General features: G+C 34.4%; 2 protein-coding genes across 6 annotated transcripts; one reads left to right on the top strand and one right to left on the bottom strand.

The window, feature by feature from the left end:
• The first annotated feature begins 1,022 nt into the window (after positions 1-1,022).
• LOC140760204 (uncharacterized) lies at positions 1,023-11,149 on the top strand. Of its 4 annotated transcripts, XM_073097055.1 has the most exons (5): positions 1,031-1,241; positions 1,452-1,574; positions 8,816-9,041; positions 10,572-10,713; positions 10,859-11,149. In XM_073097055.1, the coding sequence occupies exons 1-4, from the start codon at positions 1,147-1,149 to the stop codon at positions 10,683-10,685; spliced, it is 558 nt and encodes a 185-aa protein (XP_072953156.1). In that variant the 5' UTR covers positions 1,031-1,146; the 3' UTR covers positions 10,686-10,713; positions 10,859-11,149. The 4 variants fall into 4 exon arrangements, with proteins under 4 accessions (XP_072953159.1, XP_072953157.1, XP_072953158.1 ...); XM_073097056.1 differs by having other exon boundaries at positions 1,024-1,241; positions 8,816-9,081; positions 10,572-11,149; XM_073097057.1 differs by having other exon boundaries at positions 1,029-1,319; positions 10,572-11,149.
• Positions 11,150-12,048: 899 nt separating this feature from the next.
• On the bottom strand, positions 12,049-15,768 carry LOC140759898 (uncharacterized). 2 transcript variants are annotated; one of them, XM_073096587.1, is made up of 5 exons: positions 15,368-15,705; positions 15,035-15,157; positions 14,315-14,417; positions 13,796-14,125; positions 12,049-12,383 (listed from the first exon to the last, which is right to left on the bottom strand). In XM_073096587.1, the coding sequence occupies exons 1-4, from the start codon at positions 15,460-15,462 to the stop codon at positions 13,805-13,807; spliced, it is 642 nt and encodes a 213-aa protein (XP_072952688.1). In that variant the 5' UTR covers positions 15,463-15,705; the 3' UTR covers positions 12,049-12,383; positions 13,796-13,804. The 2 variants fall into 2 exon arrangements, with proteins under 2 accessions (XP_072952688.1, XP_072952689.1); XM_073096588.1 differs by lacking the exon at positions 15,035-15,157 and having other exon boundaries at positions 15,368-15,768.
• Between the last annotated feature and the right edge of the window lie 986 nt (positions 15,769-16,754).

Here is a 16,754-nt window from a genome sequence, read left to right as displayed (position 1 = left end):
AACAAGAACCAAACTCTAAAAATTGAAATCAAGTAAGAGATGAAAATCTGAATACTACCCTAACCCCATCCAGCTGAGGTCCTAAAAACTAAAGCTTTAATCTTCTTGCTTTGACTTGATTTATTCATACAATCTGATATTTCATAAACTATGTGATCAGACCATATATCCGAATCTAACTCGTACAGCTCAAATAAAAGTTGGCATTCCAAGAGCAACAGAAATTTAAAAATTAAATATTCTTTTCTAAATTCTTGTATGTTAAGATGACATGAGCTAAATCAACCCAAAATTTTAAATAAATATTTTTTTTTTGTAAATGTCGAGAAACTAAAACCCTACGGCAAGGGAGGGGCAATTTGCAATAAAAAGTCATTCGGATTTCTAATTGGCAGAAATAGGCCCCAATTTATCAAATTACAATTTTGGGCCTTTTTAACTAATTCAGCCCAAAAAAATTCCTAAAAGACTACGGTGTCCTAAAAATGTCACGCATCACCTATGTAATTCATATGCATCAACTATACAAAATATACACTCTTTTTTTTAAAAATACATATCGAAATTAAAAAAAATATCACGCATCACCTATGTAATTTATACGCATCGCCTATACAAAAGGTACGCTCTAATTTTAAGAAAAAACATCACGCATCACCTATGTAATATATACTCATCGTCTATGCAAAATATATGCTATAATTTTCAACGATGTGCACATCGAGATTTCAAAAAAAAAATACTACAATCACCTATGTAATTTATACGCATCGTTTATATAAAAAGTACGCTCTAACATTAACAATGTGCGCATTGAGATTAAAAGGGTAAAGTAGTCTAAATCAGTAAAAAAAAAACCTAAGTTTGCTATTTGATAAATGGGGAGGCCTATTTCGCTAAAAGGTTTTTACTGCAAATTACCCCGCAAGGAAGAGATTTTCTTCTTTTTTTTTTTCCTTTTTTGCAACTTTTCCTTTATTCTATTCCTTTCGGATTGGATAACGGATTTCTAAACCAGACCCGCGCCGCAAGCCCCCCCTCTCTTCCTGCGAGCTGCAGCCGCTCCATCTCCTCCTCGTTCGCTCGCCTCTTCCTACTAGAGAGAGAGAGAGAGAGAGAGAGAGAGAGAGAGAGAGAGAGAGAGAGATGTCGTACATGCGAGGATATCTGCTGACGAAGACGAGGAAGCTGGTGAAAGGCCTCGCAAAACCAACCCCAGTTTGGCTCAAAGCCATGGAAGAGTAATCCTTCTCTCCTTCTCGTTTCCTAAGCATCACAATCGATTTCCTTTAATTGGTCTCAATCAAAATGGAGTCTTGGTTAGTTACGCCCTCCCCTCGAGAATGATTCTAGATTAAGTTGATTTATCCCTCGGTTGTAAGTTGTAAGTAGATTGTGGAGCGAAAGGTGCTTCCTTTATTTAGTTGTTCTTAGTTTGAATCATAAACCAGGGCGCCCCCTGTGACGTTTCCTCTCACGGATGGGAAGATCAAGAAGATTGAAATGCCAGAGGATGTCTATGTCAAGAGATTCTACAAGAAGCATCCGGATTCTCTCTACCACGATGCGGTCAAGTAAATCCTATTCCATGTTGTGTTCCCCACCCTTGTTTTGGTAATTCAAATTATTTTTGTAGTTGATCATCTTGAAATTTTGACTGGGCAGCTCGATTGGTGAGTAGAACTTTTGTTTGATAATTGCGATGAAATGTGGAGCATTTTCAATGGAGAATGCATTGTTTTCTGGTTGTAAAAGCTATATGTTTTAGTTCTTTCTGGATCATTAAGCTTTGTGTGTGTGGACCAATCATTCACTTTTTTTCCGCTCTGAACTCAGTCCAATCACTTGAGTTCTAAATGCATCTCATGACTCGTATTATAAGTTGTAGTCGTGTAGTCGACCTTCAGTGCCTCATTAGCCTTTCTAATGTAGAGGCATTTTTTTACTTCATTCATTTTTGTAGCTTATGCACCAGAGAAAGGAGTTACTTAAGCCGATTAACTAATTAAAAAATTCATTGTTTTGATGGTTGGTTCAAATTTTTTTCTAGAAATGCAACTTTGCTGATGCTAACCTTTCTCCTTTCACTTGTTTTTCATGTATTATTATTCTTTTGATCTTCTCATAATCATTGCAACAACTTTTTTCACCGTAAATCGCCCCTTGCTGGTCATGCCCATATCCTATTGAGATGGGAGTTGAAATTGTCATTATATTTTCTCAACTAAACTACGCATCAATATCTCTTTTTACTTCATAAATATGGATTGTGCAAATAAATCAAGTCAGAAAAGAAGAAAATAAGACTAAAGGTTAAGGTTTTAGGACCTCGGCTGGACGGGGTTAGAGTAGTATTCAAATTTTCATCTCCTTTTAATTTTAATTTTTAGAGTTCGATTCTTATTCGGTTTTTCTAAACCTAATAGGATTCGGTTTTCTAAACCAATTTAGATTTGGTACTAAATTGTTTCACCTTTTCTAGTTTAGCTTGATTTTGACTTTTATATCTCTTTCTCTTAGCTTAGCTGGGTTTCTATATCTCTCCCGAAACCTCAAATTATAGAGATATAAATTTACCTAAAGAAGACTTATTTATTATTACGCTTCTTATTTTTATTGTTAAGCTAAGATGAAAGCTTTTCAATATTTCAACAAAAATAACATCTAAGGAATGTTTGTTTTGCAAGTATTTTAGGAAATAACATATATGGACTTGATTTTAGAAAATAATATTTCACAATCATTGTTTCATATACTTCAGATTGTCCCGCATATAATTTTATTGTTCATAAAATTAGCTTTCATTACAATTAGGGGTGAAAACGGGTCGGATTAACTCCGACCTGACCCGCTATCTGATCCAACTCGGATCGGATTCGGATAAAAAATTTCTATCCGATTCGGATTCGGATTCAGATTCGGATACGGATAGAATTTTTGAAAAAAAATCGGATACGGATTCGGATACGGGTCGGATATATTTTTCGGATTCGGATACGGATACGGATATCGAATATCCGTTTACCCGTATTTTTTTAAAATGATTTACAGTTTTTAGTTTGCTTATTTAAATAGTAAATATTAATATTATTACTAATAATATGTTATATATTATTTATAGAGATTAATTTCTCTAATTTTATATATTTGACATACAAAAAAATTATTTGTCGTAAAACTCTTAATAATTTGGTATTAATTATATTTAAATAAAATATTATAATTATTTTAAATTCAATCAATATTCGTTTAAGATCCGATCCTTTATCCGAAAATTATCCTTATCCGTTTAGTTAGGATATGGTTTTAAATTTTGCTATCCGTCTAATATCCGTATCCGAACTAAAAATACGGATCCGGATATGGGTCGAGTATTATCCGATCCATATCCGATCCGTTTTCACCCCTAATTACAATATATCAGTATGCGCGCTTAATTACTATAGTATTCTTCATTAGCTGTCTCACCATGATAATTATATTTGAGGTTGTTGTAGCTTCACTTGGATTATCTTCTTTTCTTGATCACTTACAATCCTTCTTTTTCTTTCAACTGTAATGTCTTGATTTTTGCACTTAGTTCATATAATCTATAAAGAAAATAACCGAATATACTCTATTAGATAAAGATCTCATCAATAGCAGGCAATATTGATAAGTAAACTAATTATTCTATTAGTTTATCTTTGACATCAAAGTTTTATTTGATAAGATAGGAGTAAAACTGTAACACAAATGTTATATAGATATAGTATTCAGGTAATATTAATTAATTGATAGAATTATTAAATTTAACCAAAGAAAGAAATAAAAGAATAAATTTAGAACGATTTGCAAAACTAAAACAGATAGCTTAATTTCTGCTCATTTGATCATTTTCATAAAAGTGCATACAAATTTCATCTATGATTGCCTTTTTTAATTGTAAACCGTATACATGTATGTATGATTTATCCCAAACTTTAAGTTAGATGAGGATATGATCATAAAATCAAACTTGATAATGTCAAACTTAGTATGTAGCAGATTGTATTATGAAAAATTGAATAGATAGAACAATTTAGAACTAATTTTGTTATCGACGATGAAGGAGAAGAGAGGAGGCTGACGATGAAGGAAATCGATCATTGTGAGGTCCTAGTAGGACATACTTGATCTTCTCATCACCCGAGAGAATGAGATTGTAACATGGAGAAGAAATTATGGCTTTTGAGAATGAGCTTCTTGTTAATGCCGAATAAAGAGAACTAGAAATATAATTATACTTTGTAAAGATTATAAAATTTAATTGTATTTAATGTAAGAAGATATTATCAAATTTAGTGCATAGATAATTTTGATATTTTTAGAAAAGATTGCGTAAAGCTGTGAATGAAAACTACAATAAGCAGTGGTACAAAAATTTAAAAATATTTTAATTTTCTAATTAGCAGAAATAGGCCTGTATTTTCAAATTGCAATTTCGGATCCTTTTTACTAATTTAACACTAACAAACTTTAAAAAAATTGTTGTCTCCTAAACAAAACGTCATATATTTCCTATGTAATTTATATATATCGCTTATGTAAAATATAAGCTCTAATTTTAACAATATGTATATCGAGACTATAAAAAAGGTCACACATTACTTATATAGTTTATAAGCCCGTCTATGTAAAACGTACGGCTAAATAAAATATAAACTGCAATTTTCAACAATGTACGCATCAATTTTTTTTTTAAAAAAGAAGGCGACGTATTATATATATAATTTTAGGGGTGGCAAAACTTGACTCGACCCGATAACCTGACACAATAACTCGACTGTTAATCGGGTTTGGGTTTAAATTAATCGGATTCGGATCATAAACGGGTCAACCCGTCTAACCCAATTATTAATCGGATCGTGTTCGGGTTTATTTCTTTGACCCGCTTGACTCGTTTAACCCGTTTAAGTAAATGGGTCGACCGGCGAACCCACCACACACATATATTCTAAATTTCTAATTTTACTCGGATACGCAAAGACTGCCAAATTCCCAACTCCCAACTTCATTTCCTCAATCCCCACACCAGCCTGCCGTCGCCCCCTTCCCATCTACACCCGAGCTCCTTGTGTCGCGCCGCCGGACACCCGATCCCGTCGCGCCGCGCCGCCGGACACCCGAGCCCGTCGCGCCGCGTCGCCGGACACCCGAGCCCGTCGCGCCGCGCCGCCGGACACCCGAGTCCCTCGCGCCGCCGAACACCCGAGCTCCTCGTGTCGCGCCGCCGGACACCCGAGCCCCTCGCACCGCCGAACACCCGAGCCCCTCGCACCGCCGAACACCCGAGCCCCTCGCTACCAAAGAAATTTCAGAAGCTACAGTTTTGTAAAGTAAGAAACTTTTTATTACCTTCTCTATTGCTACCAAAGAATGCAGTCAGTACTCATGGAGTCATCGTGGACCATTTCCTATTGATATGTTCATATGAATCTAACCCAGATCTGTCTTTATACATTGAGGACTTGACGTTCTAATACATTTTATTCATGATATTTTTAGATTTTTTTTTAATTTTTAGAAATAATACATGGTCTTGACCAGAAAAATAGCATTAGGATTTAAAATTTTATAAATATCGCTTAAATATTACTTATATTAAAAGTGCGCTTTAATTTTTAACATTATGCACATCGAGATTAAACGGTTGAATTGAGTGAGAGAAAATATAATTGAGTCCTACGTAAAAAATGTCTGGATTTACAATTCAATAATAGAAAAGCCTATTTCTACCTATTAAAAAATTAAAATTCTTTTTACTGTAAATCGCCCTTTGCGGTCATGCCAATTTACTATTGTCATTATATTTTCTTTTCATCTAAACTGCGCATCAATATCTATTTTTATTTCATAAAGATGGAGAAAGAGATGGAAACTTTCAACATATACAAAGTAGGATGTTCCTTGTAAACTTAAAATAAGTTGAATTTTTACAAGACATACTGAATGTCTTTGCATCTCCATTGGTCTTTAAGTCATAATGGCAGCAAGCGGAGCAATGCATACGGAGTTATATCATAACTCTAATAGAAGGGCCAGAAAAAGTTTCTATTTATCTCCCAGGCTCCCCTACAGAAAGAGCGTTCATATCATTTTTTTCACCAACCAGCGCCACCTCTTACGTTGGCAACTTCTAATCTCCCTCTGCCGCTGATCCCCATAGTCTCGTAGGGCAGGCCTATTTCTTCCATTTCGTCTCTTTATCTTAACCATTTCTACTTTCCATACGGTTTTTACCATAGTTGCAGGCCAATCATAGCCTTCAACCATCTATCGCATCCGCATCCGCAAACCACCACCACCATCATCTATTGTCGAGCCACCTCCATCAACTACTCGGCCTCTACTCCATCATCACCTCCATCGTATATCTATGAATCCATACCTCCACTCGCGGATCCCAACTCCCGTACAGAACCGCTACGAATCGGATCAAGCTAGTTCAAAACACATTCTCAAGATATTAAAGTCATTTTGCGTCTATTGTTACTTTACCTTATTTATATGATAACTATCTTTACAAAATTAATGTAATGATATTTTTGAGACATTAAAAGCAGTATATTAGGGTATGTGTGATAATATGAAATTTTTAGCAAAATTTTCAAACTATTTTTATTAGATATACATTGAATATTGAGCGGATCTGTTTTATTTTAGGATCCACGAGAAATTCTAATTTACTTATTGAAATCTAGAGCATAATCATTAACTATAAGAATATAGATTGACTATATAAAAGTATAAACAATTCTTTTATATCACTATTATCTTTATAATATTTTTAAATTATATGATACATATATTATTCTTCAAACTATATTCATGTTCGCATATATTATCCGGATATCAAGATGGGTAAGAAATTCTCGACCCATATCGGACAAAATTTAGTTAGGATCAGGTAATGCCTTCATCCCTAATAGGGCCTAAAGTCGCCTAGTGTGTTGTAGAATAATAAAAAATTAGAATTGAATAAAATGAGGACATATTCTGGAATAAAAAATTATTCCATTTTCAATATGGTGTTTGGTAATGATGCGCTATGGAATAAAAATATGAAGTAAAATAGTATTTGATTGTGATAATTGGAACAAAGGATAATAATGATTAAGTTGATCTTGTTGCCTTTATATTAGTTAAATGTAAATAGACATTTGTCATTTCACTTTTATTTTAAAATATTATATTATCTTCTCATAGTTATCTTTATAATTTTGCCCTAAAATAATTTGACTTAATTGATGATATTTGACACAACATAAATACTACAAATAGCATCACAAATGGAAACCCCATATTAATTTTTTTTCACTATAAACATATTCTAATATATTATTAAATATATTCTAGCCATATTATACCGTGTTTTAATATATTACTAAGAGAGCAAAAGGGTGTTTAGATTTTAGAATAAGTGGTTGAGTTATTCTAAAATTTTAATTCCAACCAAAATAGGGGCAATTTTTAGCAAAAAGCCATTCAGGTTTCTAATCGGCAGAAATAAGCTCCACGTTTATCAAATTACGCTTTTGAGCTTTTTTTTTTACTGATTTAGTCCTGACAAATCTCAAAAAACTATTATGTCCTAAAAATGTCATACATCATCTATGTAATTTATACTCATCGACTATACAAAATGTATGCTTTAATTTTAAAAAAAATGCATATTGAGATTAAAAAAAAGCCATGTATCACTTATGTAACTTATATACATCGTTTTTACAAAAGGTACCCTCTAGTTAAAAAAAAAAGCCACGTATCACCTATGGAATATATACGTATCGCTTATACAAAATGTACGTTGCAATTTTCAACGTCGTGCGCATTAAGATTTCAAAAAAATATCATGCATCATCGATATAATTTATACGCATCGTTTATGCAAAATATACGCTCTAATCTTTAATAATATGCGTATCGAGATTAAAATGATAAATTAGTAAAAAAGGCCTAAATTTGCAATTCAATAAGTTTTCGTTGGGGGGGCTATTTCTTTGGATTAGAAAGCTAATAGTGTTTTGCTGCAAATTCACTCAAAATATGAAATAAAGATATTCAAAGTAAATAATTTATTCTAATCTTTTGTTCCTTTCTAAGGGAAGCGTTAGATTTGGCTCTTTACCGGGTCGGATCGGATCCGAACCTATGGTTAGGTTGGCATTTTCTCTTCCCTTGGGTCCTCTCCCTACGGTCGCTCTCCCGACGCATCTCCTCCCCTGCCTGACGGCGAGTAGTTTTTCGGCAATATCGATCTCCGGCGAGATTAGGTCTCTCTCTCTCTCTCTCTCTCTCTCTCACTTTCTCCTCCTCGCTGCTGCAGCAGCCGAGAGAGGGATGGGAGATTTTTTTTTTTCCTATCATTTTTTTTTTCTGAATTTTTAGAATTTTTCTTGCAATCACTGGAATACTCATTGCTTATTTGTTTCTTTACTTCGGTTTATGGTGATTGAGGAACTATCCTTCCAGTGCAAAGAAGTTCCTTAGGCTTCAAGTATACTGCTATAATTATTAATTTCACGTACATTAATGCTCGTAACTTCAGTTGTTTTCTTTTGCTCTTTTACGTAATAAAAGTGAGTTCACTTTTTCAAACTTAATCGCAGTGAATGTTACGACCCAGTCAGGGTTAACTTTTATGATCGTAGAGTGATAGAGAAACTGAAGCTTGCCCGGAAGGGGTTATTGAATTTGCCAAAATTTTTCAAATTTCTTAAAATTTTTCAAAGTTCACCGTTAGAAGCTATACATGGTGTGGTATACTAAGATAAGGAATTTTGTTTTTGAGCAGAAAAGAAATGGGATCTGAGACCATGCGAATCGCGAATGTTTATCGCCAACTTCTAAAAGCTGTGGATAAACATTTAGGTGGAGATGGAGGCAAAAGGCATTTCCGAGATTATATAGTTGAAGAGTTTCACAAGAATGCTATGCTATCAGATCAAACTGCAGCTCACAACAAATTGAAGCTCGCTCGTGATTACACTTTCCTGCTTAATAGTGTGCATCATCATAAGGTTTTTGTTTTTGGGTTCCTTCAGCTTGGCATAATTTGAGGTGTATATGTTTAACATTTAGCTCATATTATTAATTGGTAAAAAAGTAGATATAAACATCTTATTTATCTTTCCTTGATAGTTTGTTAGGTTACACAATCTCGTGATACAAAGGTCACAATATTTTCTTGTTACTCTGTTTAATTACTTTAGCCTACATTTATCTTAATGATCCACACATGACCAATATTTTTTGCATACTAGTTTGTTTTGGAGCTTGTTACATAGGGAACTTCATTTCTCTCATATTGTCAGCTCCTTGTTGGTTTGCTGTCCACATATGCATTACCTTATCTTGTATTTCTTCTTCTTTGATCGAATTGAAACATGAATCTCACTAGAGTGTCCTTTTAACTGCATCTCATACATTTTCTTTTGATTGGATATACTTGCAATCTGTTCTTAACCGTAGCTATGTTCTCCAATAAGCCACTAGTGGGTGAAACTGTATGTTCTTTCTCATGAATAATAGTTTGGGCTCTTATCTCTTTGAAGATAATAGTCACCATGAGAGCATGAGCAAAGTGGCTGGCAAATAAAATGTTAGGCCAATGTATCCTACATGACGCGGAATTGTTTAATGTTGATTGAGAACTTTTTTTGATTGTTGATTATCTTCTCCAAGCAGGTACAGATCTTATATGTCATTTGGATATCACCATCTATTAGATGGTGCATTCTCAACATTGAAGCAGAGTAATTGAGATCCCCATTCCTTTAGTGTAATTGTGAATATGTAAGGAGCTATCTCCCTTCCTTCACCCCATTGGAATCAAAGTTATCTTAAGGCCAAAGCTAAAGATAGAGTCATTAATTATATAATGGCTCTTATGGGATACTTTCCATTTCTCCTATAATTACCAGACAAATATTAGTACCTTTGAATTTGTACCCTTTCTAGAAGTTTCTAAGAGGACGTGGTATGAATTTAGTTGCACATATATCTTTTACTAAGCTCCATTACCTTCATTCTTATGCATATGGAGCTGCTCATAATGCCGCATGGACCACTTACTGGATCGGTGATGGCATCTACTACAAGCTATATTTGTGATCTTACAATTTTCTGCAGTAAACCATGTTATTCTTTTCTGAACATTCCTTCAAATTGAAGTGTTGTTATATTTGATTTTTTGAATGTTCAGTACCAAATTGTCTGTATACTTGTCTGACACATGTAAATAGAATTAGTATCTGATAGACAGATTTTTCTGCCTGATGTATGGGCTCAATTTGATTCACCACAGTTTAATTTGATACTAGCCTGTTAATTTAGAACAGTACAGATCTTTGCATGGATTTGTACTATCAATTTTACTTTTTTTTTTTTTTTTTCTTTTTAATCTGATCGACAGTCCACATGCATGCGACATACTGAGTTTTGGATGGATCAATTTGCTGCTAATAATATTATGTAGATTTTACTGTACATTACTTTTGCATGTATTCCAAGAAAGCTAACTTTCATGAGCAAATGATTTTGTTCTTCAGGATTTGCTTTTTTCATACAATATAGCGGTGGATAGATCTGAGGAAATGAAGAAGATACTGAACAAATCTGCTGCCAGTGTGGGCCTTAAGCTTCCTGATGTTTACCAACCTTGATAATTGGCTATATCCCTTTACAACCAAGGTAGCGGAAATTTTAACATGTTTTCGCAAGCTCAAGACAGGACTGTACATGTCCTACAATCTTTATCTTAACTAGGAGTGTGCACTGTATTTGGCTTCTTTCTTTCTCTGTCTAATAAACTATTTGCTTACAAATGTCTGTCAAGAAACTCTGCTCAGATGGATCTTATATGTTTGACATCTTACGCGCTTGCTTCTGGTATTCACCACCACCTTCAGTTGCATATGAAAGGATTTATAGATGCCAGACAGGCAGGCAGGCAGGCAGGCAGGATCTTGTAGTTTGATATCGCATAGAGATTTGTAACATTGGAGGATGCTATGATATTTTGACCAATTGGTCGTTATATCCATTATATGGAATATGCTTGATCTGGATGTTTGAGTGACTTTGGGCATTCAACTCAATAATAATGTTTTTTAATTTTTGTTTCATATTTTTGAAGGGGTGATTTGCACAAAAAACACAGTGCATTTTCTTTTGAGTTATGCATGTTTTTCCTGACACTCAAACTTTGTAATAAAACTATGAGATAGAAAATTAAGTGTTTAATAACTGTGTGAATTACGTAATAAAGTTATAAAATTTGTAAAAATACACTTGGTAGATTTTCTAATAAAAATTAAGTGCTCAATAACTGTGAATTTCTTAATAAAACTATCAAGTGTGCAAAAAGAATAATATAAACCTGAAACAGAGTAACTACCCTCAGCATGAGCATGTAGGTGGGATGTCGTCTGTGAGTGGAATGTTGTAAAGCTCTAGCAGGACATCCTTCCATCTAGAAGGGTTCCAAGTTGAGCAATTTCCACCACCACATAACAACAACAAGTGAAAGATTAAACCAGTCATGCACTCCCTAACCACCACCTAAGTTGCTCTTTAACGGGAGGGGAGGCCGAAGTACATAATTTAAAATTGGCCCATCAAAAAGCCAGTGTAGTGTAGGCATAAACAGAGTTACACCTTGACGAGAGCTTTGACTAGCTTTATATGACTATTTTCTTCTTTTTTATCTTTTGCTTTGTTTTGCCTATATAAAAACTTATAATTTTTTTTTATTGATTAATAAGTATTTAAGAGTTTTTACATATTGAGTGTTTGTTGGTAAATTCTGACACCACCGCGGTTAGTAGATTTTATTAGGTTTGGTTAATTTTTTTCTATTTGTTTTTGTCAAATCTATAATCGAGAAGTTGTCCTGCATCATAAGCTAAAAAACATATTGGGCCAAAAAAAGGAGCTACAACATCTGGAGACAAGGCTAACATGCAGGATTTGTCCATACTGTGGCATAACTTGCAGCCATTATTTATAAAAACCACAACAGAAAAATATTCCAAAATCGAAATGTTCATTGAGAAATCAGCAAGGATGTATCACAAGCTTCTAATAGAGATTTGAATTTTAAAAAGAAAGTATGAAATATGATTATAAAATGAACATCGCCATCTAAATACCATCACAGAAATAGGAGCAAAATCTGCAAATGAAAGATCAAATAACGAGTTGCTTCTGCAAACTAGTCTTGAGAGATCCAGCGAGCAATGAGCACCCTGGTTACTAGTCATGTTTATTTATCGGCATTCTTTGAAAGGTCTGCCTGCTGCTAGCCCTATCGGCCAACTGCTGGTGGGTGATGTTCCTGGCTTAGTAGAGCTTCTGAAGACCTGCAATCAGCAGAGATTTATAGGATTAAAGCAAGACGATGGAGGTATCCACTTAAGAAGCGAAATAATATAAGAAAGAAAAAAAAGGACTCAAAATGACACATGCAATATGCGTATTTCATAATCCTAAATCCAACATAAAATATAATGACCGAAGGTTCACTTTCTTTTCTTCTCCATTCTTTTTCCCTTTTCCAAGTTGGTACAAGTTCACCATTTATTTGGACGAGAGGGTCGGATGCTATGGGATTAGTGAAAAATGTCTAAGAGTAAAAACTAAATGGAAAGGTTAGTGGTCAAAAGAAGGCATTTTGAATCATAATAATTGTTAATCATATGTTATATAGAATGTTACATACTTACATCATATGGATTTAGAATAAAGGGTCAATGCACCTAAATTCTTACTATTCCTGTCCATTGCTTGTGCTTCCTATAGGACTTCTGTTAAATGCTTGGACATTGCTGGAGTGAGAACATACCATTAAGCTAAAGTATGATACCAAGTTTGCAGCAGAAAACCTTAAAAAGGTATATTTCTCCAAGAGTCTATTCAAGAACTGTGATCATATCAAATCTTCTGAACAACTACAAGTTTTGGTGAATCACGCTGAAGAAATGTGCACATGTGGAAACAATTTGACCGAATTTTTTTTGGTCCCTCTTTACAACAGATTGCCAATGCAAGAACCTCTATCAGTTTGATGCATGATTCCGGCCTTGCCCAAGATGTTTTAGCAATCATTTGACACAGGCACAAAAACCTTTCTTATTGTCTCAAAATATGTGATTATTTGGATATTCTGATATCTGAATGACATCAAGATTGCCAAAAGGCCATGGTATCATCCATCACGCTCGCCAGGAAATAGAAATAAGTTTCTTGTGCATTGTCATCATAATACATGCAGTATAGTCATGATGCAACTCATACATAACAGGTAGAAATATTTGACCAAAACATCTATGCATTTCTCCTCACATCAGTCTCCCTCTCATTCCTAATAGAGGATCAAGCAGATTAAAGTACATGCATTATATTTCAATACTTCAAAGCTTAAATATGCTACTAATAAACAAGAAAATTTACTGAAAGTAAGGAACTACAAGTGGAAACGAATATTCCACAAAATTGAGAATGAGAAATCCAAGATAAAGAAAAAGTAATTTCCGCTTGACTTTGAGGAAAGTAAGTATCACAGAGCTACATATGCCACTGGAAAGTTATCTTTAAATTCTGATACCAAATGATGCAAAACATTCTCTATTTATTGCACACAGACAGGAAAAAAAAACACTAAAACCATTTGAAAAATATTTCATTGCTGTGTTCCATCATTCATTTTGACAGCTAAGCAACTTGTAAGCAAGCAAATCACAAAGAAAGAGCATGATAAGTTTGATTTAGGTACCGAGGGATTTCACCAACGTTGACGACCACCCCAACCACCAGACTGATTGCCACGGCCGCCGCCGCCGCCGCCACCACCACCACCACCACCTCCTCCTCCTCTTTGTTGCTCTTGCATCTCGACAGCTTTTTCTTCTTTCATCTTTTCCACAATCTCAAGTACTTTGGGATTAAAGAAACGATCTCTAACATACTTCTTCTCCTCCGCTTGTATTTCTTTAATGGCGCTTGGGTATGGGTTTGGAGGTGGCTTCTTCCCTTGAAGGCGTGCAATTTGTTTCAACTCTGTGTACGCCTTCTTCTTTTTCTTCTTCTCAGCTTGATACTCCATCTAAAATGGAAAATGTTAAATGTATAAAGGAGTAGATCTTCTGCAAATGTTCAAATTTAAATGATAAAAGCATAATCCAAGTAGGAGATTCATGCATTAATAAGAAATAGAGAAAAAGCACAGAATATCTATCATCCATTCTTATAATGATTTATTTTTTGTTGAAAACTTCTAATGGCAAGTATTTACATCAGCTACAGCCAGAGCTTCATCTTCCCTGACTCCCTGCCCTTTTAGCTCCAATACACGCCATGCAAAAACTCGTGAAGGAGGTGGATCAAATCCACTTATCCTGTTGAAGATGGAGACAAAACTTAGAATGTTCACTCAGAGAAGAAATATGTTGTTGCAACGATTATAAGAAGATCAAAAGAATAATAATACATGAAAAAAAAGTGAAAGGAGAAAGGTTAGCATCAGCAAAGTTGCATTTCTAGAAAAAAATTTGAACCAACCATCAAAACAATGAATTTTTTAATTAGTTAATCGGCTTAAGTAACTCCTTTCTCTGGTGCATAAGCTACAAAAATGAATGAAGTAAAAAAATGCCTCTACATTAGAAAGGCTAATGAGGCACTGAAGGTCGACTACACGACTACAACTTATAATACGAGTCATGAGATGCATTTAGAACTCAAGTGATTGGACTGAGTTCAGAGCGGAAAAATAGTGAATGATTGGTCCACACACACAAAGCTTAATGATCCAGAAAGAACTAAAACATATAGCTTTTACAACCAGAAAACAGTGCATTCTCCATTGAAAATGCTCCACATTTCATCGCAATTATCAAACAAAAGTTCTACTCACCAATCGAGCTGCCCAATCAAAATGTCAAGATGATCAACTACAAAAATAATTTGAATTACCAAAACAAGGGTGGGGAACACAACATGGAATAGGATTTACTTGACCGCATCGTGGTAGAGAGAATCCGGATGCTTCTTGTAGAATCTCTTGACATAGACATCCTCTGGCATTTCAATCTTCTTGATCTTCCCATCCGTGAGAGGAAACATCACAGGGGGCGCCCTGGTTTATGATTCAAACTAAGAACAACTAAATAAAGGAAGCACCTTTCGCTCCACAATCTACTTACAACTTACAACGGAGGGATAAATCAACTTAATCTAGAATCATTCTCGAGGGGAGGGCGTAACTAACCAAGACTCCATTTTGATTGAGACCAATTAAAGGAAATCGATTGTGATGCTTAGGAAACGAGAAGGAGAGAAGGATTACTCTTCCATGGCTTTGAGCCAAACTGGGGTTGGTTTCGCGAGGCCTTTCACCAGCTTCCTCGTCTTCGTCAGCAGATCTCCTCGCATGTACGACATCTCTCTATAGTAGGAAGAGGCGAGCGAACGAGGAGGAAATGGAGCGGCCGCAGCTCGCAGGAAGAGGGGGGGCTTGCGGTGCGGGTCTGGTTTAGAAATCCATTATCCAATCCGAAAGGAATAGAATAAAGGAAAAGTTGCAAAAAAGAAAACCTCTTCCTTGCGGGGTAATTTGCAGTAAAAACCATTTAGCGAAATAGGCCTCCCCATTTATCAAATAGCAAACTTAGGTTTTTTTTTTTTTTTTTTTACTGATATAGACTAATTTATCCTTTTAATCTCAATGCGCAAATTGTTAATATTAGAGCGCACTTTTTATATAAACGATGCGTATAAATCACATAGGTGATTGTAGTATTTTTTTTTTTTTGAAATCTCGATGCGCATATCGTTGAAAATTGTAGCATATATTTTGCATATGCGATGCGTATATATTACATAAGTGATGCGTGACGTTTTTAAAAAAAATTAGAGCGTACCTTTTGTATAGGCGATGCGTATAAATTACATTGGTGATGCGTGCCATTTTTTTTTATTTCGATATGTATTTTTAAAAAAGAGTATACATTTTGTATAGTTGATGCGTATGAATTACATAGGTGATACGTGACACTTTTAGGACACGGTAGTCTTTATGGAATTTTTTTGGGCTGAATTAGTTAAAAAGGCCCAAAATTGTAATTTGATAAATTGGGGCCTATTTCTGCCAATTAGAAAACTGAATGACTTTTTATTGCAAATTGCCCCTCCCTTGCGGTAGGGTTTTAGTTTCTCGATATTTACAAAAAAAAATATTTAACATTAAGAACATATAAGAGATTTAGGATAAAAGAAATATGTTTTCAACAAGCTGTAATTTATTTAGCATCTTAGAAAACGTCACGCATCACCTATGCAAAATATAAGCTCTAAAATTTAACAATATGCATATTGAGATTTAAAAAAAAGAACTCACACATCACTTATATAATTTATAGGCTCACCTATACAAAATATATGCTCTAATTTAAAAAAAAAAAAAAACGTAACACATCACTTATGTAATATATACGCACCACCTATATAAAATATAAGCTGTAATTTCTAATGATGTGCGCATCAAAATTAAAAAAAGAAGACCACGCATTATATATATATATATATATATAATTTATACATACTATTTGTACAAAAGGTATGCTTTAATTTTTAACAATGTACGCATTAAGATTAAACGATTGAATTATATAAAAGATAATTAAGTCTAAGTTAGTAAAAATATCTGAACTTACAATTCGATAATAGAAAAGCCT

The sequence above is a fragment of the Typha angustifolia genome, chromosome 5, assembly GCF_048772165.1.
Source record: "Typha angustifolia cultivar Huaian chromosome 5, ASM4877216v1, whole genome shotgun sequence".
Classification (NCBI taxonomy): Eukaryota; Viridiplantae; Streptophyta; class Magnoliopsida; order Poales; family Typhaceae; genus Typha; species Typha angustifolia.
Note: the sequence above shows the minus strand (reverse complement) of the source record. Positions and strands in the feature narration are given on the sequence as shown.

What these genes read in the sequence shown, in the direction of transcription:
- LOC140760204 (XM_073097055.1), top strand. Translation starts at nt 1,147, where the DNA reads ATGTCGTACATGCGAGGATATCTGCTGACGAAGACGAGGAAGCTGGTG. An exon ending in TGGCTCAAAGCCATGGAAGA is followed by an intron (nt 1,242 to 1,451) that starts GTAATCCTTCTC and finishes ATCATAAACCAG; the next exon opens with GGCGCCCCCTGTGACGTTTC. An exon ending in CTCTACCACGATGCGGTCAA is followed by an intron (nt 1,575 to 8,815) that starts GTAAATCCTATT and finishes GTTTTTGAGCAG; the next exon opens with AAAAGAAATGGGATCTGAGA.
- LOC140759898 (XM_073096587.1), bottom strand. Translation starts at nt 15,462, where the DNA reads ATGTCGTACATGCGAGGAGATCTGCTGACGAAGACGAGGAAGCTGGTG. An exon ending in CTCTACCACGATGCGGTCAA is followed by an intron (nt 14,418 to 15,034) that starts GTAAATCCTATT and finishes CATCTTCAACAG; the next exon opens with GATAAGTGGATTTGATCCAC. An exon ending in AAGCTCTGGCTGTAGCTGAT is followed by an intron (nt 14,126 to 14,314) that starts GTAAATACTTGC and finishes TTTCCATTTTAG; the next exon opens with ATGGAGTATCAAGCTGAGAA.